Source organism: Mercurialis annua, linkage group LG2 (assembly GCF_937616625.2).
Source record: "Mercurialis annua linkage group LG2, ddMerAnnu1.2, whole genome shotgun sequence".
NCBI lineage: Eukaryota > Viridiplantae > Streptophyta > Magnoliopsida > Malpighiales > Euphorbiaceae > Mercurialis > Mercurialis annua.
In genome coordinates, this window is record NC_065571.1 from 8,857,092 (window position 1) to 8,884,371 (window position 27,280).

At 30.9% G+C, this 27,280-nt stretch overlaps 2 protein-coding genes, 2 non-coding genes and 1 pseudogene across 10 annotated transcripts; 3 read left to right on the forward strand and 2 right to left on the reverse strand.

The window, feature by feature from the left end:
* Positions 1-450: 450 nt before the first annotated feature.
* Positions 451-15,179, forward strand: LOC126667427 (DNA mismatch repair protein MSH5). Of its 7 annotated transcripts, none has more exons than XM_050360399.2 (35): positions 453-693; positions 1,211-1,242; positions 1,466-1,560; positions 1,702-1,782; positions 1,855-1,927; positions 2,942-3,005; positions 3,240-3,394; positions 3,511-3,612; positions 3,680-3,707; positions 3,786-3,817; positions 3,895-3,952; positions 4,155-4,241; positions 4,761-4,817; positions 5,852-5,953; positions 6,067-6,111; positions 6,771-6,848; positions 7,146-7,196; positions 7,274-7,355; positions 8,445-8,518; positions 8,613-8,712; positions 8,994-9,090; positions 9,214-9,303; positions 9,409-9,473; positions 9,586-9,644; positions 10,232-10,308; positions 10,403-10,489; positions 10,767-10,828; positions 10,967-11,028; positions 11,634-11,687; positions 11,779-11,864; positions 12,862-12,893; positions 12,980-13,003; positions 13,168-13,283; positions 13,388-13,505; positions 14,967-15,179. In XM_050360399.2, the coding sequence occupies exons 1-34, from the start codon at positions 658-660 to the stop codon at positions 13,466-13,468; spliced, it is 2,424 nt and encodes an 807-aa protein (XP_050216356.1). In that variant the 5' UTR covers positions 453-657; the 3' UTR covers positions 13,469-13,505; positions 14,967-15,179. The 7 variants fall into 7 exon arrangements, with proteins under 7 accessions (XP_050216357.1, XP_050216358.1, XP_050216359.1 ...); XM_050360398.2 differs by lacking the exon at positions 14,967-15,179 and adding an exon at positions 14,345-14,926; XM_050360397.2 differs by lacking the exon at positions 14,967-15,179 and having other exon boundaries at positions 454-693; positions 13,388-13,734.
* LOC126667429 (GDSL esterase/lipase At5g55050-like) lies at positions 14,095-17,526 on the reverse strand. Its single transcript, XM_050360405.2, has 5 exons — positions 17,149-17,526; positions 15,939-16,072; positions 15,463-15,699; positions 15,026-15,275; positions 14,095-14,722 (listed from the first exon to the last, which is right to left on the reverse strand). The coding sequence occupies exons 1-5, from the start codon at positions 17,405-17,407 to the stop codon at positions 14,502-14,504; spliced, it is 1,101 nt and encodes a 366-aa protein (XP_050216362.1). The 5' UTR covers positions 17,408-17,526; the 3' UTR covers positions 14,095-14,501.
* A 3,243-nt stretch (positions 17,527-20,769) lies between these two features.
* Positions 20,770-20,842, forward strand: TRNAF-GAA (transfer RNA phenylalanine (anticodon GAA)). The gene has a single exon. It is a non-coding gene; the product is annotated as a tRNA-Phe (tRNA).
* A 1,021-nt stretch (positions 20,843-21,863) lies between these two features.
* On the reverse strand, positions 21,864-25,953 carry LOC126667430 (GDSL esterase/lipase At5g55050-like; annotated as a pseudogene).
* On the forward strand, positions 24,344-24,416 carry TRNAF-GAA (transfer RNA phenylalanine (anticodon GAA)). Its single transcript has one exon. It is a non-coding gene; the product is annotated as a tRNA-Phe (tRNA).
* Positions 25,954-27,280: the final 1,327 nt, after the last annotated feature.

Here is a 27,280-nt window from a genome sequence, read left to right on the forward strand (position 1 = left end):
CAAAACTACTATTTTCATTCTCTAGTGTCGGTCGCGGTTCATAAATTTGGATCATAATAAATGTACAATTAGTCTAAATTTGAAATAACAGTATGCAATAATATAAAATTCAGATAAATCCATTTAAAGTTTATGTAAGATTCATTTGATTGTTAATAGAACATCGATATATTACATTAGATCACTATGAAATTTTAGCGAACGGTCGCTCGCATGCTGGGGTCCGGACGTTGGAGTCCGATATAAGTGGTTCAACGATGATATATATATATATATATATCCAATATAAATTAATAAATAACAAATAATTTTTTGATATTGAATATTTATTGTTTTGTAAAATATATTAATACAATTATAAAAATAAATTGAAAAATAATTTATACATATAAATTAAATTTTTATTAGGTTGGTAGATCGATGCCAGCAGATATTACCCCTACCCTGAGTCACGCATCAGTGCAAGGCTGACAGGCATAATTTGTATCGCCACGTAATCCAGAGGGACCGACCTTATGACTATATAAACAACGCGTTTGCTTCCTTGGCGCGCGCTAATTCATCACTCTCTACTGCTAGTGCTACTAGTGCAGCTCTGGCCAGTCTAATTTCTCTTACAATCATTAACACAAACACCTATAGCTCAAAAACAAGACAATGGAGGAAATGGACGAAACTGAAGCTGTATCTCAGGTCCATTTCCTATCATCTTCTATTTTTGTTCGCTCTTTTCTAGATTTGTTTTAGAACACTGTAATTGATAAAGGCATCGCAAGGAAATCGAACAGATTCTCCTGGTTTTAAATTATCAACAAACACAGAATCGAAATCCATGAACGAAAACAAATTCTCTGTAAATATGAACTATTGTTGTTAATTTTCTTGTGTATTATAACTTAAAATGAAATCATTCATGCTTAATCGATGTGTTGAATTCTAGAATAATATCAGTATATTTTAATTCTTTGTTCATGCAGAGATATACAATCTAGGTATTAGCAACTTGTGATTATGTTTTGAATGCGATTTTCTTGTTCTTTACTCGTAGAAATCATGTTTAAAGTATGCATAGCTTTCAGAATATTTACATCAGGATGATTTTAAATTTTGTTTTGCAAGTTGTATGTGTATTTCTGTGCTGTTTTTGTATGTGTAATTCACTTCACTGCAATCTTCTAGAGGCTAATTGATAGTTTAAATCTTAATGCAGGTTTACATGGCCTGCATCTTACATGGTCATCGGTGAGCATCTTCTTGCAATATGCTTATACCTATGTTTGTTACTCTATAATAAGAAGAAAACTAATTTTCATGTGATAAAGAAATTTGTGAGCTGTTCCTAATTAACCTACGAGAAAGTGATGGAAAAGCAAAAGTAACATTAGGTTTTGCTCTTGTTTTGTTTTTTCATTTTTAAAATTCTATAACCTTGAGACCTGACATTTCTGAAATCGTTTTACCACAGTGTTGGAATTTCTTATTATGATTCTAGTATTCGCCAACTTAATGTGCTTGAGGTTTGGGAAGATGGCAGCCTCGACTTCCCCCTGATTGATCTAGGTATGTGTTCCGTGTCTCTTTGTCAGATAGGGCAATCTTCTATGTCTTTTATATTGTTAATAAATAGATATTCCATATTCAGTTATATCTTCCATCTGTCTTCATTATCTTATCTGTCTTTGTTGGCTGAAATACTTGCAGTAAAATCTCAGGCTAAGCCCCTGATCATTTACACGAGCAGTAAAAGTGAAGAATCATTTATCTCTGCTTTACAGCGAAGTGGTAAGGCACTTTTTAGTCTCTGACTCAGGAGCTATTCGTTTTCAATTCATGTTCTTCCTTAAAATGTTGCAGATGGATTTACTGAGGCTCCTACAGTGAAACTGGTGAAAAGTGCAATTTTCAGCTATGAGCAAGCATGGCACAGGTATACAGATCTGTATAACAGATCCTGACTCTTATTTGCATATAACAACTTGGAGAAATTAAGAAAACTAAGTTAAAGTATTTATAATGTCCTTGATAACAGCAATGGTACTAGTTACAGCAATTTCATTTGTGCAACATAGCCTTGGTCATGCATGCTTGCATGTTTCAGTTTATGATAATCAACTCATTCAAAAAATCACCAGTACTGCAAAGCTATTATATATCTTTCTGACCTGGAATTCTAGCTAACTTTTTGACAAGGTAATGACTTTTGCCAACTAGTGTGCAAAAGTCACAATTAATGTCAAAAAAAATCACGAACTTTACACGTTTTCTCATTTTAATCACGCAGTTTAAATTTTCTCATTTTCATGCACGAACTACCACTTTTTCCCAAATTCATGCACGGCGCTGAGGTGACACTCATTCATTGGTGTAAAATGAACTCCACCTCAGCGAATTACACCAATGGAGTCGTGACACCTCAGCGCCGTGCATGAATTTGAGAAAAAGTGGTAGTTCGTGCATGAAAATGAGAAAATTTAAACTACGTGATTAAAATGAAAAAACGTGTAAAGTTGGTGAATTTTTATGACATTAACCCTTTATTTTATGATCTATTTCCTTCTGCATTGACATTTATGAGGTTTCTATTTGAATTAACTAGGATGCCTCTATGGTGGTATCATTGTCATTCAGTTTTATCTAAAACTCATTCAGAAAATTTATTTCTCTTTGCCAGCCTTGATTTATGTTCCTTTTAAACCTTCTCCACTTTGCATAGTAAAAGCCCTAAAACTTTTACCAGGCCTTCTCAATACACTTTGCTTTTCATTTCAAATTTGGGAAACTTTAGCTGAATTAAGTTGGTTGTAAACTTTAACTTTTACATTTATCTATTTTTTCATAACTGTGTTATGTGATTATGTTGTTCATATGGCATTTCCTTCCCGATGCTCTCTCCCTTAGTTGCCAATCCTTCCTCACATCGTTTTTCTTTTGTGCTTTGGAGATTGATATATCTTCGAGTAACAGGAATGGATGATGGGCTTAACATCAAGGAGAGGCTGTCTTATGTATGTAAATGGTTACATATGATTCACCTTTTCTTACTCATTATAGCATGCTTTAAACACAATACTAATCTGAAGATAAAGGTTGGATGCATACAACTAAATATCTTATTTAGATACCCGGTCAAGCTCTTGTACTATATTCCTATTTCTGTAGTGCTTCTTTTGCTTCTATTAACAATCCAAAATATTTATCTTGCTCTTTGTTAATCTTCTTTTTCTCTTTCACTGTTGCAGCTAAGTTCTATGATGGACATGGGAAGTGAAATTCAAGTTCGAGCAAGTGGCGGTCTTCTGGCCATATTAGAGAATGAAATGATTGTAGACACCCTTGAGCAAAAAGAATGTGGGAGTGCATCGATTACAATTGATTCTATCACAGAAATTTCACTGTACCTTCTGATCTACTGAGTCCTAAATAAATATACATATACACCTAACAAGGATACATTTTTTATTCTTAGTAAAGAAACATGAGAAAAATTGCAATCCTTACATTTACAAACAGAAATAAATTTCTTAAGCTGGACGCAGCAGCTCACGAGGCATTGCAGATTTTCCAAATAGACAAACATCCAAGCCATATGGGCATTGGCAGATCAAAAGAAGGGTGATACCTTATTTCTCTGCAAGTGCTTTTACCCAGAAAAGACCTATACTAATTTCTCGACTTGCAGGTTCTCTGTCTTTGGAATGATGAATAAGGTTTGTTGAAATCTAAAGTTCTGTTTATAATTTATATTATCTTTTGTATACTAAACTAACGTAGTTTTCTTTAATCAGTGTGTGACACCAGTGGGCCAACGTCTTTTGAGGTACATTAATTCAGGAAAATTTGTGAATATTATTTGTTCCAATTTTTTACTTGAACATATGGTTTCCTTTGCTTTAGGAATTGGTTCCTGAGGCCTATACTGGACCTTGAAAGTTTGAACGGACGTCTCAATGCGGTATCCTTTAACTATTTACGTGAAGAAAGAATGATTAAAGGACCAAAAGGGATCGATAAATAGGGACTAGAAAGTATAAATATTATATACGTGCTTGCATATTTTAAATGAATTTGAGTGGCATCCAAAAATTAACAATTGCACTTCAAATTTATTGAATTTAATAGCTATTGGCAGAAAAATATTCCTTAATGAGACCAAGATATCATTCTTTTTATGTTCTGAAGAGCTGATGGCTTCCCTTCGTGAAACACTAAAGTCCATTAAGGATATTCCCCGTCTGCTCAAGGTACTAAATCTATTCTTTCATCATTCAATTCTTGTCTGGACTCCTGCACTACTATCCTGTCAAAACTGGAATTCCTTCTTGTGCTGCGTAGTTGCTAACAACTACCACCAAAAGGAAAAGGAATGAGCTTTAAAATTGAAACCGAGTCAAAAACTTCTATAGTTCACCTCAGTATGATCTTAAAATAATTACATTGCACTTTGCTACAGTGGATATGACTAAGTTGATAAATTTTGGCTTAGCATATTTTTTCCACTCACAGTGTTTTCCATATTACATCTCTACTCAATGAGCTCATTTAAGTCACCGTCCCATGCATCTGTTTTGCCCATTCAGCTGTATCTAGAGCAAGACTTTTTAGAGTTGGTTGAAATACTTACTGCAATTCCCGCGTGTTAATTTATAAGCTTTCTCAATGTTGCCTATTTTCGATACAATTCTTGGTTTGTTTCAGTGAATCTTTTTCTTATATCATTTTTTTCATCTGAAATTTGAAATAAACTTCTTTCTTTTGTGAAGAAATTCAATTCACCAAGCTCAGTCTGCACTACTGGTGATTGGGCAGCCTTTTTGAAGGTAATCCTGCTTGATTGAAATTGGTTCCAGATCCTATGTCTTCTCCATATTGTGCAAGTTAATTGCGAAAATGGATCATTGTCAGAGCATGGTATGGATTATTGCTAAGGTCATGCGTGTTCTTTGGTAAATGTTTTTCTTATTTTATGGAAAGCAATTAATGGTTTTTGTCATAGCATTTCTTCTTTTTCCCACTTTTAATTCATGGCAGTGTTCAGAGTTCCAACTGTATAATGCTTTCTTTATTTATTCTATTTTTTATATTCTTAAGGCTGCAAATTGATAGTTTTAAATTAGCTCGCCTAGTTTAAAGGGTTAATTGCAAATTAAATCACGAACTTAACCCTAATTTGCAATTACAACACGAACTTTAAAACTTGGCAATGTTAGTAACCAACTTTCATTTTTTGGAAAATTGGTACACCGATCTAAAAGAACACTGACGCGGACATTGTAATGTACCGCCATGTGTCGTTGCATGATTGGTCGGTGTATCAATTTGCCAAAATATGAAAGTTCGTTACTGATATTGTCAAGTTTCAAAGTTCGTGTTGTAATTGCAAATTAGGGTAAAGTTCATGATTTAATTTGCAATTAACCCTTTACATAAATCATTCACAGCTAGTTCACTGTCCATAAATTCCAAACCAAAAACATGGAAGACAACTATAATGGTCTCTCCATCCCCAGTTCCTGTACTTCTGCTGGGTAAACACTTATTTGCATAATTACTATTGGGTCTTTCTTCATTTAAATCCATTGTAGAACTGAACTGCATACTGACTTCTTACAGATTGTATGATATTGCACACCCACAGCCTTAGGATTATTATACAATTCCCTAATGGGATCATATGTTGTTTATTCTGCTCAGTGAAAGGACTCAATTAGGTTATAAGGGACCTCTTTTCCTCATAGGTAGCTTTTCTAATAGCATTTTAATATTGTAGAAAACGAGTGATTTACCCAAGAATCAAGGCAATGATTAAGTTGCTTTAACTACGGTGTCTTGATGTCTATTTTTCCTCATGTAGAGCATTTGTTCACTGTTACATGTGGATAAGATCTTTGAATCAGGCTTATCCGAAAGTCTGAGAGAGCAGGCAAAAAGTTATAATGTCAATATTTTCGAGCAGGTACCAATCCATTTTTTAGCGATACTTTTCTCTAATTGCATGTACTTTTTTCTACTCTTGAGGTTCCTGATACGTAAAGCTTGCATCATCTTTTTTTTCAAATTTACTTGCAGGCTTCTTCATGTATATCAACAGAGCTGGCTTATGTCTATGAATTGGTTAGTTGTGTTACTTTCTCAATGTTTTGCTCGGGCTAAATATGCCAACACTGCTACAAATAAAATGGAGATGAGCATTATACTAAAACAATGGTACTTCTCATTGGAAGTTCTGTATTCTTGATTTTTAAACAGCATCTGATCTGAATCTGCCTGGTATGTATATGGTGAATATATTTGGAATGTTCGTAGTTACTTGCTCAGGCGTCCATATTTAAACTAAGAGTCCTGATTATTTTGTTCTTACTTACAGTGATAGCTATATATAGTCTAATATCAGAGAAAAATGTCAACAATTTAAAAATATTAATGACACCAGAATTATTGATATGATATTTATCTGTAAGTAGTGGTTAATTGGTCAAACAATTATAATACCATATTGTTTAGTAAGTTTAAAAGCATGATCTAAGAAAGCTTTGTCTTGTATTATGTATGTATACTTTTCCTTGTGTTCATCTTATGTCTTGTTGCTATCACCCTTTTCTTTAGTGCGTCATTATGACATGCTGCATTGGTAAGATTTTGTGTTAATAAGAGTATATAGCTCTATTTATATATACTGCACCTAATCTCTCAGTTTCTTTGCTACATTTATGATAATTGTTGTCTCTTTATCTTAAAGGTCATATTCCTACATTGGATGCTACATCTTGCAGGTGATTGGTGTTATTGATGTTAATAGAACTAAAGAGAAAGGTTACGGAACAATAGTGAAAGAGGGTTTCTGTGATGAGGTTTAGTTTTGATTTTGCAGAACTTCTTGTATCACTTATTTTCAAGACATGCACTCAAGTTTTAAAATTCTCTAATCTTATTTTTTTTTGGCTTCATTTAAAACAAAGTCACTTATAACCCTTTCAAGTTACTGCTAAATCCAGGATTGAGATGATAGTTTTTCTTTTCTTTTGCATGAAACCATCATGCTTAGATTCATAAGGTTTTCATTTATTATCAATTCTTATTTCTTACTATCATATTGATTAAAAGTTGGAGGTTGACTTGACAATTCAATTGTGTCCCATGAAATGTAGTTGGATGAACTGCGGCACATCTATGAGGAACTGCCACAATTTCTGCAAGAGGTGCATGTGCATACATAATTTTTTTTGGTGACATAATTAAGACTGCAATACTCTTTAACCATACTCATTTTCTACAGGTCTCCTCATTGGAGCTCGCACAACTTCCCCATTTGAGGAACGAGAAGTTTGCTCCTTGTGTTGTGTATATACATCAAATAGGTAGGTCTGTATTACCATTGTAATATTAACAAGGAAATCAGCTGGTAAATCACAATTTTAAGAATTTTCTAGCTATTTAATATTTATTATGTATGTACATCAAATCGGTAGGTCTGCATTACCACTGTGATATTATCGAGGAAATTTGCTGGTGATTTATAATTTAAAGAAATTTATAGCTATTTAATATTTGATATAGTTAATCTTAAATGTATAAGCCTCTGATGCTTGAATCTGAAACTTAAAATAGTAGGAATTCGAAGTCATTCTTTCTTTTGATGGGGTTTCAATGCTACTCCGTCTCTCCCAAAATGATAGGACATTTGGACAAACACAGAAATTAAGAAAAATATAGTTAAGTTGGTTAATATTAATCTTTTTAATCTATTTTTCAATTTTTTTTAAATACATAAATAGCATATTAATGTTTTGTTCCTTTATTCGTGTATTTTATATCAAATAAGTAGAGTATTCCAATTTATTTTGCATTGGTATAAAAAATAATATTTATTCTTTATTAATATCAGGCAATTAATTTATTTGGAGATAACTATACATATTTATTTAGGGGTAAATAAGACATTTAATTTTAAATTGTTTACCAAAAATGGAAGGTGATCTATAATTTGGGACGTCAAAAATAGTAAGGTGTCCTATCAATTTGGGACGGAGGGAGTATTTAAGAGGCATATCATCTTATTATGCATTATAAATGTAAAGTGACTTTTTTACACCTTGGTGCTAGTGAATTTCATTTGTTATGCTGTTGTTGAGTGACAGTGTTGCTTAGTTGAAGGGTCTTATGATCTCCGTTATGCCTCTCGGGGTGATATTTCTATTACTATAGATATAGTGGCATAGCATATATGTATCTCCTTGTAAAGAAATAGAAGAATTCTTAACTACAAACAAGCATCTACTTTTGGTCTTCTTTGATGCTTGCTACCATCCTTATCCAACATAATATCCATAGTAACATGTGTCTTATGATATATTTCAATCTTAACTATTCTAATTTGTTTTCCTTTATTCCAGTTTTGTTTGTTCTAACTTTTTTCTCCTATCTCCAATTTGTTTTATCAAATGTAGGATATTTGCTGTGTATTTTTGAAGAAAAACTTGATGAATCCTGGCTAGATAAGCTTCAAAATTTTGAATTTGTGGTAAGTCGATAGATGTATTGTGATAAATTTAAACAGTCTTGTAAGGAAAATGAATTTCGCATCACGTAATGAAGATGTACACTACTAAATGCAGTTTTCTGATGCTGATGGGGAGACCAAAAGATTCTTTTATCGTACCCCAAAAACACGGGAATTGGATAATCTTCTTGGTGACATTTATCATAAGATTTTGGGTACTTGATCAAATGCTCTTTTCTCAAGTCTTTTTCTTGTGAAAATGTTAACTGCTTGTAATTTTTGTATATTTATCCTAAAGAAAACTGATAATGATTCATGGAAAATGACCAGACTTTAGATATTATCAATCTAACATTCCAACTAAAAAGGCTGTGTACAATAGCCTCTGGAGTACAGTGTACCCCTGTTTGACAGTTGTCAGAAATGAGATACTAAATTTAGCATGCATTTTTTTTAGAATAACTATAGTGTAACTTCTTTCAATCTAATGTTGAAGATATGGAGAGAGCAATTACTAGAGATCTGGTGTCACATATTCTTCTATTTTCTGCATTTCTTTTTAAAGCTGTGAATTTTGTTGCCGAACTTGATTGGTAAGAATCATTTACCACAACTTGCTTTCTCATATATTCCAACCTTAAATAATCTGGTAGTAACTGCAATATTTACTTTAGCATTCATGTGTACTACTGATACTTCGTGAATATTGTCATTAGTCTATTGTCATTGGCGCTAGTTGCTCGTCAGAACAATTATGTGCGGCCCATTTTGACCGAAGAAACATTGCTTGATATTCAGAATGGAAGGTGACATTTAATTTTAACATACATGCCATTTTTTGCTGAAATAATACCTAAAAATATTTGGTTTACCAATTAAGTATATCACCAAGTAGCGACACTGTTTTGCAGGCATGTGTTGCAGGAAATGACTGTAGACTCATTTATTCCTAATGATACAAAGATTCTTGATGATGGTAAAATTTTAATCACACATGCTTATTTAAGTTTTCTTCATGTCAACCACGCCTTATTCCATCTTATCCATCGAGTTATATTTATAAACATTTCTGGATTGTGTTGCTTCAGGGAGAGTCAACATCATCACTGGTCCTAATTATTCAGGGAAGAGTATATATATAAAGCAGGTCTGTGATTATATCAATTTTAGCTATAGATTTCACTATGCAAGGGTGTGGGTTTAATGCTCATATACACAGTGTTTAATGCACATCATGTTTTTTGGAACTCTGATTACAAATATGAGTGTGTAAAATCATCTATCTATTTAGTTTCTGTTTCGAGCAGTATATCTTGGTTTATACTCTCAGAAGTCGTCAATGCCTAGAGATGAACTCTGATTTTTTTTTATTATATTAATGTGATTTTTTCTACATTTTTTTTGAATTGTTCAGTGTATCACCATGTTGAATTGGGCAGTTTTAGGGTATTATTTTCATCTCGGGTCTTCTAAATATGTATTAGTACTTTAAAAGTGTGAATGTAGCACTAATTTACCTTACAGAAACATTTCTTTTCATCATAGCGATAAGCAAAAACGTCATTCATTCTTCTTGTTGCATTGGAATTGAGACTTTCACAATTCACCTTGCCGCCAATAGCTACAGCTGTGGTGCTTTCTCTAGCAAAAATTCAACTGGCTGTTGATGTTTTGTGCGCTTCTTGTGTTGATCCCTTCATATTGAACTGTGCGTTCCAAAAAAATAAATTGCAGGTAGCTTTGATTGTTTTCCTTTCACACGTGGGAAGTTTTGTACCAGCAGATGCTGCTACTGTGGGGTTGACTGATAGGTGCCAGACCTTCAAATATCAAATATCTTTTCTTTAGTAGAATTTAAATGCATGCGTTTTAGAGATTACGCTGACCACTATTTTGTTGTAACAGGATATTTTGTGCAATGGGAAGCAAACTTATGACTGCAGAGCAATCAACATTCATGATAGATCTGCATCAAGTAGGAATAATGCTAAGGTATAACTTTAATATGGACACTTAGATTGGTTTGACGTCTCTAAGTAAAGGCCCAACTTTCTGACAAAAATCTCAAGATTTTTTTCTTCTTCTGCGGATGCTGTTATTCTGTCATAAAAAATCTTCTTTTTAGCATATATTAATTCCAATACGATTTTGTTGGGGATGTTTGGAGTCCAAATAATTTATCAAGTTCTTAAATAACTGAAAGTATTTGAGTTCCCCCCAAAAATGTCTTCCTCTGTCTTTCCATATTTTAATGTTTAAGACTTTTCAGGCAGGCAACTTCACGGTCTCTGTGTCTATTAGATGAATTTGGTAAAGGTACACTTACAGAAGGTTTGTCCCTCTTATCCTGGTGGTAACTTCTTTTCTTGCATAGGCCAAAGGCACAGGCACTAATTTTAAAATGGTTGTCCCATTTATCTCTATTATTGAATGATTGATTTTGACATTCAATCACAAAATTCTGTACAGATGGTGTTGGTCTGCTTGGTGGAACCATAAATCATTTCATTGCATGTGATGACCCTCCAAAGGTTTGATATTCTTTTCTACATGTCATGAAAATCACATACGTAAACCACTAAACTGGAGACCATCTTCTTCTGATTTACATGATGTATAAGCTGGCTAAGCTATTATGTCTTACTTATAATTAACTGGTCTTTCTCGTCTGGTTATTATCTTCATTATATCTGTAAGCTTTTCAGCATCATCTATGGCAGATATGAAAATTGAACTTGCCAAAGTACTTCCTAGTTGTGAAGGATAGGCTTCTGTTAGGTCTTAGAGTTTAGCTTAATTGACCACATCCATTGGACTCCTCCTTGTTGTTGGCTGTCTTTGTTCCAGTCTCTTCTGTAATTTTCATTTCTTGAGGATTATAACATTCTAAGCATTGCTTTTATGGAGTATCTTTACTTGTGGCCTAGTTTCCTTGATGAGTTCCAAACTTCTTTTTCTCCCACTTATGTTTGGATTTGCTCGGCTAGCAATGCACCTGAATTTGATCATAATCTAATCAACAATGGTGCAAAAGAATCTCTACATTCGTGAGGAAAAACAAATTATAATAACAACACAGAAATAACATAACATCGTAAATTTATCTTTCAACATTCTTGTCGCTTGACGTTTGCAGGTTCTGGTGTGCACTCACTTGAGCGAGTTATTTAGTGAGAGATGCTTGCCAAAGGTATGCATTCTGCAAATCTTCCATCCGATTTGTTTAGACTTCCAATTCAGTAATGTAAAAGTGATCATACTAAAGTTTTGAACAATTCCAGTCTGAGAGGGTAAAGTTTTATACAATGAGCGTGCTGAGGCCTGAGAACCATTCTACAGATGTTACGGACATTGTATTTCTTTACAGGTATTTTCTTTTAGCCATTATAGTAAAAGAAATGCAATATACTTCGCTTATCTAAAGTTAAAAGAAAACCTCATTCTGTGGTCATGGATTTATGACTCAATTGTTTTAATTATGTCCCATCGATATTTAGTATGTTCAATAGTTTAAAATACCGATAAAGAATCATTCAGTATGTTCAATAGTTTAACATGCTGAAACAAACTGATGATTTTTCCCCTCCACATTTGCATTCATAAAATGACCAGTAGTGTCCGGTTGCTAGTAGGGGTATCACGAGCTACTCGAGAATGATTCGAAAAATATTAATTGAGTTGAGCTTAAGAAAAGAAACTCATGAGCTAGAGTTGGAAAAATATTAATCGAGTAGAGGTCGAGTTCATGAGTTGGTTTAACTCGGTTGTTTTAATTATGTAACCGAGTTGAACCAACTCGCAAGACTGTTGGAATATATCAATCGAGTTGAGCTCGAGTTCGAGTTCGAGCTACTTGAGTCAATTGTCGAGTCGAGTTCGACCATCAAGATATTCGGCTCGACATGCTTGCAAGCCTAATCAAGTTTTGATTAGTTTAATTTTTTTATCCTTTTTAATTATACATAATTATAATTTATAATAATATCCTTCTTTTGCACTATAATTAATTTTAAAATATTTATACAAATAATCGAGTAGAGTAAGTATTCTACCGAACTCGAGATTGAGCTTTTAAAACAAAATTTTGTTGTGTTCGAATCGAGTTTTGAGCTTCGAATTTTAGAATCGAACTCAAGCTTGACAGTGTTTGATTCAACTAGATTTGATTACACTCTTAATAGCTAGTGACCGTAGATAGCTATTTATTAAAGGCCTAACAAGGTGCAGTGCGTTTTGTTGCCTGAAATGTGGCTATAACAACCAAAATTTGTCAAAAGATTACCTTCTGCTATGCTTTTCTTTCGTCTTCCTGTTGGCTATTATTTGTAACATATGATTAAAAGGCTCTAAGTACATATTTGCAGGTTAGTTCCTGGGCACACTCTTCTTAGCTATGGTGAGTGGATGAATATATGCGTGTGAGTCTCACAAGAAGAGCTTGGAATTAATTGTCTAAGTTGGATATTATTTTTTGTCTTGTAGGACTACATTGTGCTCTACTTGCTGGTAATGTTTTCTATTATACTTCTCTTATCTTTCTTTGTTGAAAGAAAATACATTTAGTCCAATTCGGTTTTTAAAATCATGGTCCAAAGTCTCAGAACAGAACTGATGGTATGTTGGCTTTAATTCCAAATTTCTAATAATGCAAAATGCAATTGTTCAAGTAGGCGTTCCTGAGGAAGTTATTAAGAGAGCAGCAGCTGTGTTAAGTAGTACGGGGAATAACAATCGGGTTGAACGATTATGCAACGAGAACATATCAGTTCAAGATCAACAATGCAAGGTCTTACATTCAGAACAAATTTTATGAATTACAATGATGAAAACATGCATGCTTTTGTTCTCATATACATAAATGATGGAATTTTGTTACTGTAATTGATGCAGGATGCAGTGGACAAGATGCTGTCCTTTGATGTTCTTAATGGTGACCTCAACCTTCTCTTCAAAGATATATTTCCTTCTTGATCTGCAGAGTGTCAGAGACCAGTTTTTGCCTGCCCATGTATGTGTATCATTCTATGAAACTATTCATCTCTCAAAATGCTTTACTTTTAGCTTAATTTCCTTCAAAGTTTCTAGCATTCATTTTGTAGTATTTCTTTTTACCTTGCTATACATAAGTTTGGTCTCTCCATCAATTTTAGGCTGAACTACTCTCATTGGCAAAAATGCCAATTTTTCCGCATATTAGGTGCGATATTTTATGAGAAACTTCTAACCCTTGATATATATCCTAAAAGTTCTCATAGTTGTACTCTTACCCTTTAGGGGAGCCATTTTTTTTAAAAAAGAAAGATTATTTTGGACGACAAATTCATGTGGCATGATCAAATTAGTTTTAATTTCATTCATTAAGATCAAATAAATCCAAAACTTTATAATTTCATATCAAATGGATCTGAATATTTTTTACTATATCATTTCAATTTGAATATGTTTGACATAGTTTTAAAAGTTTTGGGTCTACTTGATCAAATTGAATCTGTTTAATTTCGCAACACAAGTTTGTGGATTGGGACGACCATTCTCTCATTTTTTACGTCATTTCATCATGATAATTAAATTATTTAAGGAAGTACATGCCAATGGTATACTTTTGAAAAAGCATTAATAGGGTATCATTTTATTCCGGTAGCATCACTTTCTAGGTATTGCCTCTCAGTAACTCTAGGTACATTACATGTATAGAAAAAGAAAAAACAAGAGCTAAAATGATAGGAAGCGAACTACTAAACAGTTGGTATTTTCTTTGCAGCCTAAAATTTTTCACTTGCTTACTTTTTGTGCTAAGTTTTTCTAGTATGAAATAGTTGATAGAAAACTACCCATTGAAATGAACAGTTTTCTTAAATGCGATGCCCATCTGTTCTTGAAACTTGTAAGGCGTAACTACTATGATATGATAGACGCAGTTCTGCTTACTTTGATACCCCGAAAGACAAATATTTTCGAGTAAGTAAAAAGACGCCAACACGAACATATATGACAATCATGTTGGTTAAGCTGCAATTAGCTGCCTCATATTCAAGGGATATATATACTGCGATTGATTGTCGAAGATGGTGTTCACGAGAACACGATCAGTTGCCTCTGTTGGATGAACCATATCCCAGAAGACATGATTGCTTCTGTCAGAGCAATAGGTTGAAACTGGAATGCAGGGAATTTCAGCATTCAGCTTTCCAAGCCCACAACAAGCTGCTTTAACCTCGGTAAATCCTGAAATGGAAAGACTTGCTACATTAGGATTAATTGATTACTGAGTGCTACTTTTGCTTACATGAGTGTTCAGCTATGTTGCATGGAAATTTTTCGAGTCTTGCGTTTCGACGTTTCATTTTTATTTCCAAAAATACTTCTGAAACTCTAAAGTTTTATATTTATAACTTTTTTTAAAATGTAGTTTTACCGATTTCCGATTCAGCATTTTCGATTTGATAGTTTTTCTGTTTTTGTGCAATAGACGAATAGTGTTCTGAATCCAGCCAATTTCTGAAAATTTAAGGAAACAGATGATCATACCATAAGCAGCTGGTTTCTGTATAATGTTTTGCAAGACAGTGTAAGTATCAAAGTAGGAATAGTTAATATCCCGAAGCTCTGATTTAAGCTGTTGCAACATCAACTTGAGACCTTCATTGTACTTGGCACACAAAGAATTAACTTCTTCATTGCATTCTTCTGCTTTGCTCTTAAGCCTTTGCGATGGAGCACATCCCACATTTGCCAGTCCTGGGAACAAAAATTTACGTGCTCCATATGCGTATAATCTCTGTCAAAATAATGCAAAATATATTAGAGGACATGATATTTTTGGATTTAATGAAAAAAAAAATCTCGAGTGCGAGTCAAATGCATTAATGGTACCTGAACTCTTTATATTACATCAAATTGGTACATGAACTCTTTATATTACATCAAATTGGTACATGAACTTTAATTCGTATCTTGATAGTTACCTTAATCTGGGTTTTCATCGTGAGAGTCATGGAATCTACATACTGTTGTGGAGTGTTCTTCTTGCGGAGACCAGAGGAACGAGAGTAACTTAAAAGGTCGTTGCTACCAGTTACAGTGACAAATAGAGATTTGGATAAAAGCTTATTGGTACCATAAGATCCCAGCTTTTGCACCAAATCTTTATACACTCTTGTTGTGTAATAATCCACTTGTTTTGTCAAAGGTATTACTATTCCCTGCCACAATCAAACTAAAATTTTGAGTGTACAATATGAATAAATCAACTAAATTAAACTAAAATTTTAATTTGGTTCAATATTTGGTTAATTTAGTTTGGGTTTCAGTCTGCAAATTCTAATTAACTAAACCAGCCAAATTATGTACAAGTTATTTTGTAAAATTTTCAAAAATTCAAGGCATTTTTCTAAAACTTTTATAAGACATGAAATATTATTATTATTATTTGATCACTTACAAGAGAGAGTCCTGTGCCACTGAGGATTCCTGAAGCTCCCGAGGCAAAATTTACTCCATTGAGAAATGAACCTTTGCTCTTTTTGAGTAACAAGGACAGATATGGTGGTGAAGTAGGCAAACCCAATTTCTCAGCTGCTCATTAATTAATATTAAAAACATTACGAGATTTGTTTAGATAAATAAACTTGATAAAACTGTCAGAAAAGTAATTATCTATACGTACTTTGTACACTAAAAATTTATATAGTAAAGGTCTGATTGGTTGTGAACACAATTTTCATTTTATGATTACGAGATGAGAAATTTTTAGTGCTTGTGGGAGAAATTGAAACCATAAGTTTAGCAGAATGTATGTTGTTCAGCGCTTACACTATTTAAACTATATTTCATCAGTCATTTTATGGGATTAGTTAAAATAATAAAGGTAAAAATAAGGATGGTTCTATTTATGAGTAAAAATCGATAGAGACAGCAATATTTTGTTATTTTGATAAAGTTAATTGCATTCATTTTTTTAATTAATAACAGAATAATTTTGTCAAAATAATTTTTTAGCTCTATCATTGGTAATTGTTGCTTTAACAAAAACGTGATCCATAATGAAAGGTATTGGTGCAATGAAATCCTGTGAGGGAAAAAAAACCATATATTAACAACAAAAAATCATAGGTAGATTTTGTGTATCACATAGTCATAAAGAGGGAATTTATTTTACATATCACTCCATGATACTATCATATTAGAAAGAAAAAAAAACTATAGGAATTTTTTTTAATTAATTGTCTACATAATACTATTACTATTATTCTAAAATTTAAAAACTCAAAATAATTTTTTAATTTTAAAAAAATATATTTTTTAATTACAAGCAGCTGGAAATAACTGTAACTTGCCATGATATGGGAACTTTAATGCTTGTCCTAAGTTAGTTGAGTTAGGTTTTGGATAATCAATAGTACACTAACATCATCATCACCATACTATTGCAATTAAGGCAGTGAAGCCTAGCCAAAGTGCTTATGGCTTTCCAAATGCATTCCATTTCAGTTTCGAACTTCAATAGCGTTACTGGTTCAAGATCGATTTAAAATATAAAAACTTATTCCAATAAAAAGAAATATTATTGCATAATTGCATTTAAGAGATGATATTGAATAGTACTAAAAAAACAAAAGTATAAACAAAAATGAATTTATTTATGAACTTACCAAGAAAATCTGCAGCATTTTTGCCATTACTAAACCTTCCTGTTGGCTTTTTTGACTGAAAATCGATCCCATTAAAAGGAAAATCTGCTTTGGCTATGGAAAATGGAAGATAGTTGTTGTTACCAACATCAACCAATGAATCGCCAAAAACAAACACTGCTGGCACCGTTGGATTACCATTTGATGAACATTTGGAGCTCAAGAAATTGAAAATAATGAAGAAGAATGTGATAATCAATGGCGAAGCATTGAAAGCCATAGTTTAATATTTTGTATTGCATGTGACAGTGAAGAGGAGGGGATACAGATAAGCAGTTTAAGAGTTTAGTGTGTTTGTTATATAGGATAATGAAATATAAAACCTACAACGGAATCGCTGAAATAAAAAAAAATATCTCAATGACAGATTATTAGTATAGAATTTTGTAATATCTCTGTCCTATTTTGCATTTTGGAGTATCTCATTTTAAAAATCTATTTGTATTTTTAAAATAATTTTATATTGATTTTTTTAATTATTTTCTAGTCATGTTAAAACAAATTTATGGAAAACTCTACATTATTAATAAGAGTAAAGTAAAAGAAGAATATCTTAGTAAATATTTTTGTATTTTTTATGTAGAATAAAGTGAAATTTTCAAAACCAGTTAATATTTTTAAAAATAGAAAAATACGTAAACATGAAATTATGTAGATTTTTGTGCAATATGAAATTGGTTGTGTACAGATTTTCAAGTGTGTGAAAAGATGACATTTGTTTGTGGGTAATTGTTGGATGGATTTGTTTCCCATTATAAACAAGACATGGCATTGCAATAAATAATAGTCCTCTATTAGTGTTTGTCTTGGATTTTGTTTATGCATTTATTGTGTTTTCCTTTCTTTTTCTACAAAATCTCTGTATCAAAGTTTACCTTACTAAATACTCCCTCCGTCCCATATAAGAAGGGACAAATGATTTTTTCATATATATTAAAAAAATATTAACTATTATAGTGTTTTTTTATTTTACCCCCATTTATGATAGTGTTGTATTTTGTGTATATACTAATAGTCATTAATTATGAAAAGAGAAAAGGAGATAAAAAAGGAAAATTCATACTCCCTCCGTCCCGTTTAAGAAAGGACATATCCCATTTTTATTTGTCCCATCTAAGAAGGTCATATCGTGTTTTCTGTGCTAATTTATATTGAACTTTCACTTCTATCCCTTTACTTATTTCAATATGCATTAAATGCAACTCAATTTACAATACATATATTCTATTATTAGAAAAAATTATATTAATTAATAGGGGTAGACATGACAAAATAAAATATTGTCTTATTTTATTAATAATTGTGCAAAACTCATTTGTCCCTTCTTAAACGGGACGGAGGGAGTATAAATTTGCACAAAAAACACGATATGGCTTTCTTAAGTGGGACAAATAAAAATGGGATATGTCCATTCTTAAATGGGACGGAAGGAGTATCTTTTTCCTTAGTCTGTACTACTATTATTTAGTTTTTTTTTTTGAAATCATTATTCTAATAGTTAGTAAAATTTAAGATAATAGATCGTTTTTATGGTCTAGTGGGTCCCTGCAGTTTTTTAGTTGAAAGGGTTTGAATCATATTTTATCTTTTAGGCATCGTTTGGATTGATGGATTCTAAACGATGGATTTTATACAATCCATGGATTTGTACAAAATCTATCGTTTGCCTAGAAAAAAAATTAATAGAATCCTTGGATTTACAAATTCCCTCATTTTCTACAATCCATCATTTTTGAGGGTTTTGATTTCCCACCTAATAGGTGGGAAAGTCCAAATCCACCATTTTTTATAGATGATGGATTGTTATACTATTTATTATTTTCCATAAATAATATTAAAAATCCATTGATTTTATATTCAATCCAAACGATGGAATTTTAAAATCTATGGATTTAAATTCCATTGATTTAAATTCCATTGATTTTGCTAAAATCCATGGATTTTTAAAACCCTCAATCCAAACGGTGCCTTAAGAAGAATCGAATTAGACTGGCCTTCAGTTCATGGTCGAACTGGTTAAACTAGACAGTCTAATTTTATTTTTTAAATACTGATTTAAATAGTCATATTGTTCATACATTTTTGAATTGTATGCTTTCTAACAATTTATTTCTATTTTAAAAAATAATTTTAAAACTTAAACACCCTACATTTATAATTCATTTTTATAAATGTTTCTTAATTCATTTTCTGTATCGGCAAATTTCTTATTGATTTTTTTACTTAAAGTATGAAAGGCAAATGATGGGATTCTCAACAACCCGGCAGTTTGTGGTGTCCGCTTCGTCGGTTCCAGCTATGTCTGACGGTTTCAACCATCTTCGGGATCTTTTCTGGCATGTTCAATTGTCCAGAGACTTCACAGGAATGGTTCAAAATGCTGGTTTCAAATTTCACATTGCCATCCGAGAAGCCATCATCATAGCAGAGGAAGCCAATCTAATTTCTTTTGAGGTAAAATCAAACTCAGAAGTTGCAATAGACACATCCACTAATTACAATGTGTTGTGTATTGATGTGAGCTTAATAGCGGTAGACAGTTTATATTTTGTTAGTAGTGAGAAATGTATTAGTATTTCTATTTCTATTAAGGTTAGTGTTCATTTTTTAGCTAGAGTGACTTTAGCAACCAATATTAGAAGCAGTGTTTGAAAGGATGGTGTCCTTCAAAAGTTTTAAATTCATATTTTGCCCCATCAAATGATTTTTAATTAATGAAATTTTATGATTTTAAAAAAAAATGATGGGATTCTTTACGATTAAAGATTGAAACACATGGTGCATTTAATTAGATCCTCATTGAAGGCTAGATTTATGGTAAGCCACTAAGTGCTATGACAAATAAAGAAACAAAAACTCTACTCCCTCAGTTCGTTAAAGAAGGAATAAATATGAAATGTATTGGGTTAAAAGGAGAATTATATTATAATAACATTATTCATTTTCATATGAATTAGTAGTAAATTATAAAACAATAATTATAATTTCTTTTCTTATTTTTTTTATTAATAATAACTTTGTAATTTGTGCATAGAATAATAATCATTAATTAATTTTAGAAAAAGGAAAGTAAATGAAGAAACTCTACATAAAATAGGACAAAAATATAATAAATTTTTCTTCAGATGGGCCATAATAAAATGAGATACGTCTCCTCTTAAATGGAACATATGAAATATTATGACAGACCTTCATATAATTCAAACCTTAATGTGACACTTATATTTCCGTCACAGTTTTAATAGTATTACAGCTACAGTGTGCACCTTTCTAACAAAGCCGAAGTAAACAATAAAATCAAATTAAAATTTTAATCTAATTTGATTTCTGATTAATTTAAAATTAAACAAAACTAAATTTTTTATATTAATTAGTTCGATTTAATTTGAAATTTCTATATTAATCAAATTATATGTGTAGCATTATATATATATATATATATTTATAAGTTTAAGGTATTCTTATAATTGTGTATAGGATTTATATATTAATCTGTCCCTAAATCTGTTTGTAATTGAATAGGAGCTGGTTTGTAGAATATGAAGAACTTAGATTCATCATAAACTTGCAAGTGAACACATAGCGGGGATAGCTCAGTTGGGAGAGCGTCAGACTGAAGATCTGAAGGTCACGTGTTCGATCCACGTTCACCGCATTTTTTTATATCTTTTTTCGTTTATTTAATTCTGAAAATCTCTTGTATTGTAGTACTAGTAATGCTCATTATGGATATAAAACTTGATGAGTCGCCAAACTTTGTCAAAAAATTAAAACGGATGCCCAAATGTTTATTTATTTCCATTTTATTACTAAATTCTGATTTTATTTCAAAAATAAAATTCGGGTAGAAGTTTATTGAGGTAGTTAAATTAGTATATTTAACTTTAAAATAAATATTATATTTTAGATAATGTAGCATATAAATTGACTGCTGACATAGTAAATATTTAGCGAGCATTATTGAAATTTCAATTCTGAAATAAAATTATAATTTAAAGCCCAAAAAAAGTAAGAGATGTTTTTTTTTTTGGAATTTTGCCAATATTCAGTGACCAACAAGTTTGATATCCGCTAATGTCAGGGGCGAAACTAGCTTTTGTGAAATAGGGGGACAAAATCATATGAATTCTTTTTGAGGGGATGAAATCCATAAAAATAACTATATAATTTTTTGAAAAATAAAAAAATTGAAAGAGTTTTTGTTAAAAATGAAAATTTGTGGGAGCGGATGTCCCCTCAAACATATACTCTAGTTCCGCCCCTGATGTTGAAGCAATTAAATTGGTAGTAACAATGCAAATTCAAGTGGACATATAAACAAATACTCCCTCCGGTTCATAATATTTATCGCATTTGAAAAATTATTTTGATCCATAATATTGTCACTTAGGATACTAAAAAAACATTTATTATTATTTTTTCAAGTTTATCCCGAACAATAAATACCTTAATATGAATAAAAAAGACTAGTCAAACATAAAAATAGGTTATTTAATATAAATAATTTAGTAAAAATACATATAAATTAAGACATATTTATTGCTCTTCATTCATGTGAAATGACCAAATACGACAAATATTATAGACCGGATGGAATAACTACTTTTATCAAATTTATAATTATTCCAGGAAACATTGATAATTCTCTTCACATTATAGTATTGCAAACCCTCGAATTTCTTGAATGTAGTATATATCCTTATTTCGCATTTTGGTGCAAACCGTAATTGATACAATAGAAAAAGGAAAAAGGATCAAATTATCCCCTCAATTTGAATTTAATTTTCAAAAAAGTAAAGTTTGACATTTGTTGGCAATTAAGTCCATAAATTGTCTAAGCCGTAAGTAACTGCCTCACATTAACTGGAAATGTAAATTGTGGTGGACCATCAAAAAGAGTATCCACTATAACTCTGGCAGCTGCTTCAGTTGGGTGAAATAAATCCCAAAAAACATGATCTTTTCTGTTAGAACAATAGGTTGCAATTGGTAAACATGGCACTTGTGCTTTTAATGTCCCTAGCCCACAGCATGCTGATTTCACCTCAACAAACCCTAAAATCACAACAATTCATTATAAATACTATATTTTACTTATTTCAACTATAATCACAACTTAACGACCACAATTTAAGTAAAAAAGTTGAAGGAAATTTGTGAAGAATAAAAAGTTGAGGGAGGCCAATTATACATAAATCAAAAGTTAAGAACTGTATTTTAACAAAAGTAGAGGAGATTTTTTGGGAAACAACAAAGTTAGTAAGGGGGCAAGGGCCCCCTTACTCATGCCTTGACTCCGCCGTTATCTTTACAAATTTTTGTCACAAATATCAATCCGTCACTTTCTTTTGAGATATATATTTAATGTAAATAAATTTTAAATCTCCTGAGATAAAAAAAAAAGCTACAGTTAATTGCTTTTTTTGTTAATCGACTTAAGTTGGAATTAAAATTCAAAATATTACTAGAGTGTGATCTGAGTACTAATAGTAATTAGGGATATCCAATTTTCATTTCTAATTTTAAAATTTACTGATGAACATGTTGCAATTATGTGCTTACCAAATGAATTTGGAATTTGAATGATGTTTCCCAAGATAGCGTAAGTATCTGAATAGGAGTAAGATACACCCTGTAGCTCTCAATTGTTGCAACATTGATTTTAGGTTTTGATTGTATAAAACAGCAATGGAATTAACTTCTTCATTACAAGCTCCTGTTTTGCTCTTCATTCTTCTTGATGGAGAGCATCCGATTGCCGGTACCCCCGCAACGAAGAATTTGCGTCCACCGTGATCGTATATTCTCTGCCGAACAATAAATGAACTAATATCAATATCAAGGCAATGATTATTAATGTGTATTTAGTTCAAACATAATCAAATAGATTGTTTTTTTTTAATTTCAAATAGGAATGAATGAACTAGTCTCAAATATGAAGACAACAATTACTAGGGGTATGCATTTCCGTTCAAATCAAACCGAACCAAATCCATTTCTAATCAAATTAAATAATTTACAAGGATATAGAATAGGAAAAATCACGAAACTATTGGGAACAATCCACTAAATTTTTAAACATACGCTTTAAGCCTAAAATCTCCATTTTTATTAAAAAATAAAAATCTTTTTACTTTTTGTGCTTTTATTTTACCTATAAAATATATATCATAAACAAATATCAAATAACTTAAAGATACATTGTTCATACTGATACATGTATAATACAAAGCGCATTAAGTGAAATTGTTTTCGGTTAAAATAAAGCGTATTTTTAAAAAAGGAATCGATTTTAGACTGTTTTTGTATTTGTGACCTTTATAAATATTTTAAACCAAAACAAATTGAACTAATAGTTTTGGTTATTTTTATATCCGATTTGATTTTTTAGTTTATCCATGAAGGAATTGAAATTTTTTTATTTTTAAAATTAAGCTGAACCTAGCCAAAAAAAAACTAATTTTTTTATAATATCAAGCAAGATCAAATTAAACGATTCTTTTGATTCGATTTTGAGACACACTAATGATATATCTCATATAAAGATGAAAAATACCTTAATTAATCCTTTGAGCGTTAGAGTCATCAAATCCACATATTGTTGAGCGGTGGGCTTCTGGGGGTCAGTTGAATTAGTGAAACCAAAAATGTCATTGCTACCAATCACTATACCAAAAAGTGATTTGGAAAACATATTTTGTGCACCAGAAGCTCCAAGCTTTTGCACCAATTCTCCATAAACTACTTCATAGTACCCTACTTGCTGTGTCAATGGTATAGATTGGCCCTGTCCGAAATAATTTTTAGATAATTAAAATAGTTTCAATAAAGAAAAGTAGAAGGTACCAAAAAAATAATAATACTTCAAATTATTCAGAAAAAGCACATAAGTTTTGTTTGTTTTTAGTAGCCACTTGGACCTTTAATATTTTTAATTGGTGCAAATAAATTCCTACAATTGAAAAAAAAAACTACAAAAATAAGAGGCTAAGTATTCAAAAAAATCAATTAAAAGGGCCGCACTTCTCTTTTCGAAAATTTAAAGGGTGTATTTACAACATTTGAAGGGTCTTTTTTCACTTTGGCCAAACAAAATTTAATTAAAACTTTTAGAAATATAAGGTTAAATAGGAATATGAATGCTACGTAGCCATAAGCGGGGATAGCTCAGTTGGGAGAGCGTCAGACTGAAGATCTGAAGGTCACGTGTTCGATCCACGTTCACCGCATTTCTTTTTTCTTGATTTATAAATTTTTGGAGCTTACCCGAGACTGGTCTGTGCCGTTGAAGATTCCGGCACCAGCGGACGCAAAGCTGACTCCGGTCATAAAGGCGGAGATATTTTTGGACACCGCCAAATATGGTGGTGAAGTAGGCAACCCCACTTTCTCAGCTGCATGCATGAATACCAAAATATAATTAAAAAATTAGAAATTGAACTGAACTTGCCTTTTCTACCTTCTTTTCATTTTTGTAAGACTTTTTTATTTTTAAATTTGCCTGGAAAAAAAAGGAAATGAAGACAGAGATGAACTTATGTCATACAGCACAATGAAAGGATATTTGTCATTTTAACACTATAATTTGTATAAGAAAATGCATATAATATGTTAATGGGGCAGCATATGTATAGATTAAAAAATAATTAATATAACTTACACTCTCAATTAATAAATTATTACTATTATAGATTGGCAATTTATTATGTAGTTTTTTTCTTGTTTAATTTAAATTATTAATTAAAAAACTATATTACATATGATTACATAATCAATTACTTATTGTAATTTATTTTTATATCTATCAATAAATTTAAATTTATATTTGAATATAATATATTGAAGAAGAAAAAATACTGTGAAAGTTTTATTTAAATATATAAAAGAATTCATATGAAATTATGAGTTTTGAGTTAAAAACTGAAATGGATTGATGTATACAAGATAGAATTTTTAAATGTAAAATGAAAAAAGACAGAATTAAGTTCATTTTTAAAATTGAGATTAAACTTAAACATTTAAATTAAAAATCTATTATAAAAAATTTAAATAAAAGACACACAAATCCAATATACTTGGATTGATGAGTAACTTAACGAGTCAATAGATTTTTGGTGAATATAACTCTTAGTTTTCTCAAGTTCATGCAGAGATAAACCTGCTAAAAAAACATTATTATAAATAAACTCTATATCATAATTGAGTAGACTAATTAACAACAAACATAATTTCAGTCAAACACAACTATATATAAGTTCATTTAAAAATCAGTTTGAACCAAAAGACGCCGTAAAACACTTCTAAAAAACAGCGGATTAATTATAATTAAAGCATTTAGTGATAAATTAGCGACGGATTAGACACGAATCAAAGAGCTGAAAATTTAGAAGAATAATAATTTATAGGACTTACCAAGAAAATCTGCAGCATTTTTGCCATTGCTGAACCTTCCAGTAGCTTTCTTGTTGAGAAAATCGACACCATTATGAGGAAAATTAGCTTTGACAAGAGAAACCGGAAGACGATTGTTATTGCCAACATCAACAAGTGAGTCCCCAAAAACAAAGACTGCAGGCACCATTTGAGAACTTGAACATTTCATCAACATAACCAAGAAGAAGATGAATAAATTAGCTTCAAATATATTAATATTGCTACCCATTTTATTACTATATTTAATAAAACAAGTTTAAGAGAAGAGATTACAATAAAGGGTTAGCTAATATTTTTAGCTTTGCTTAATAGCTTATATAGAGGAAGATGGAAATCCAGATATATTTTTTTTGGTGTGAAATGATTCTTTTGGTAAATGGCTGAATAATTATATATTTAGATGAATAAAATAAGGAAAATGGCTACTTGCGTGGAATTTTGCTAGTAAAAGTGATAATGATATGATTGTCGCATCCCATTGAAATTAAAAGAATATATATTTAAAAAAAGGAAATAATGAAAAGAAGAAGAAAAAGAGACAGTATCATATTTCTGAGGTTGCTAATTTTTTAGTTTTATTTAGTTAGGTAATTTTAATTTATTTTAGAATTAATTAGTTTTACATTGAAATAAAAATTTAGTGAATGTAAAAATTAATATTGATTTTGATATAAGAAAAAATATGATGCAGGAAGATCTGTTGCCATGTTGGCTCAACTTGACCTGAAATCACGAGAAAAAATATTATTTTTTATAATTTTATAATTTTATAATTTATTATTTAAAATAAATTAAATTAAAATTTCTTGATTAAAATGAATCATACAAATTTAATACTGTTATATAAAGGAAGAAACTAGTTTGTTTTCGATCCTATCCAAACTTAGTATTTTTAGCGTTCAATTTCTAAATTTAATGTTTGGTTTTTTGCTATTAAACTTTGCAGTCTTTGACTGTTATATGATATTTAAGTATAAATTTGATGATCTATCTAATTCTATTGTCAAACTAGCTAGTTTCATTTATTTGTTTTATCGGTTATTCATTTCATATATGCGGCAATCTTAATTATATGATTGGGTGATTTTAATGTTTTGAGATAATTTATTGACCATTTCTTCACGATTTATATAATTCATGCCATAAGATAAAAAGAAGTGTATAAATTTCATTTAATTTTTAAAGAATGAGAATTGAATTCATGACGTTTACTTGTGATTATTGAAAATTATTTGAGCTTATTCAAAATTGCTAGAAATTTCAAATGCTGACTTGGATTATTCTCTTAGAACTAATTAAAATTATCAATTTAATAACAGTACATATAGTTAAAACATCCAAAAAAATAATATAGTTGAATATGATGGCTTAACCACCTAAAAATATATTTTTTGCTTTTTCTATTTATAGTTTGAATTTTTAAATTTTTAAACTTTATCTTATTTTTTAATTTTTATTGAACTCATAATCTCAAATTGGAATTTTTTTTCACTTGAAAAATTAATGTTCTTTATGTTTTAACACATATTCTTAATTTTTTAGTACTTTTAAATTATTAAGAGTTTATTTAGACTAAGTGTCATATATGAAGGATATATTTAATTTTTTTTCAAATTGGAAAAAACTCTAATTTAAAAAATAGATATAATTGAAACCGAAA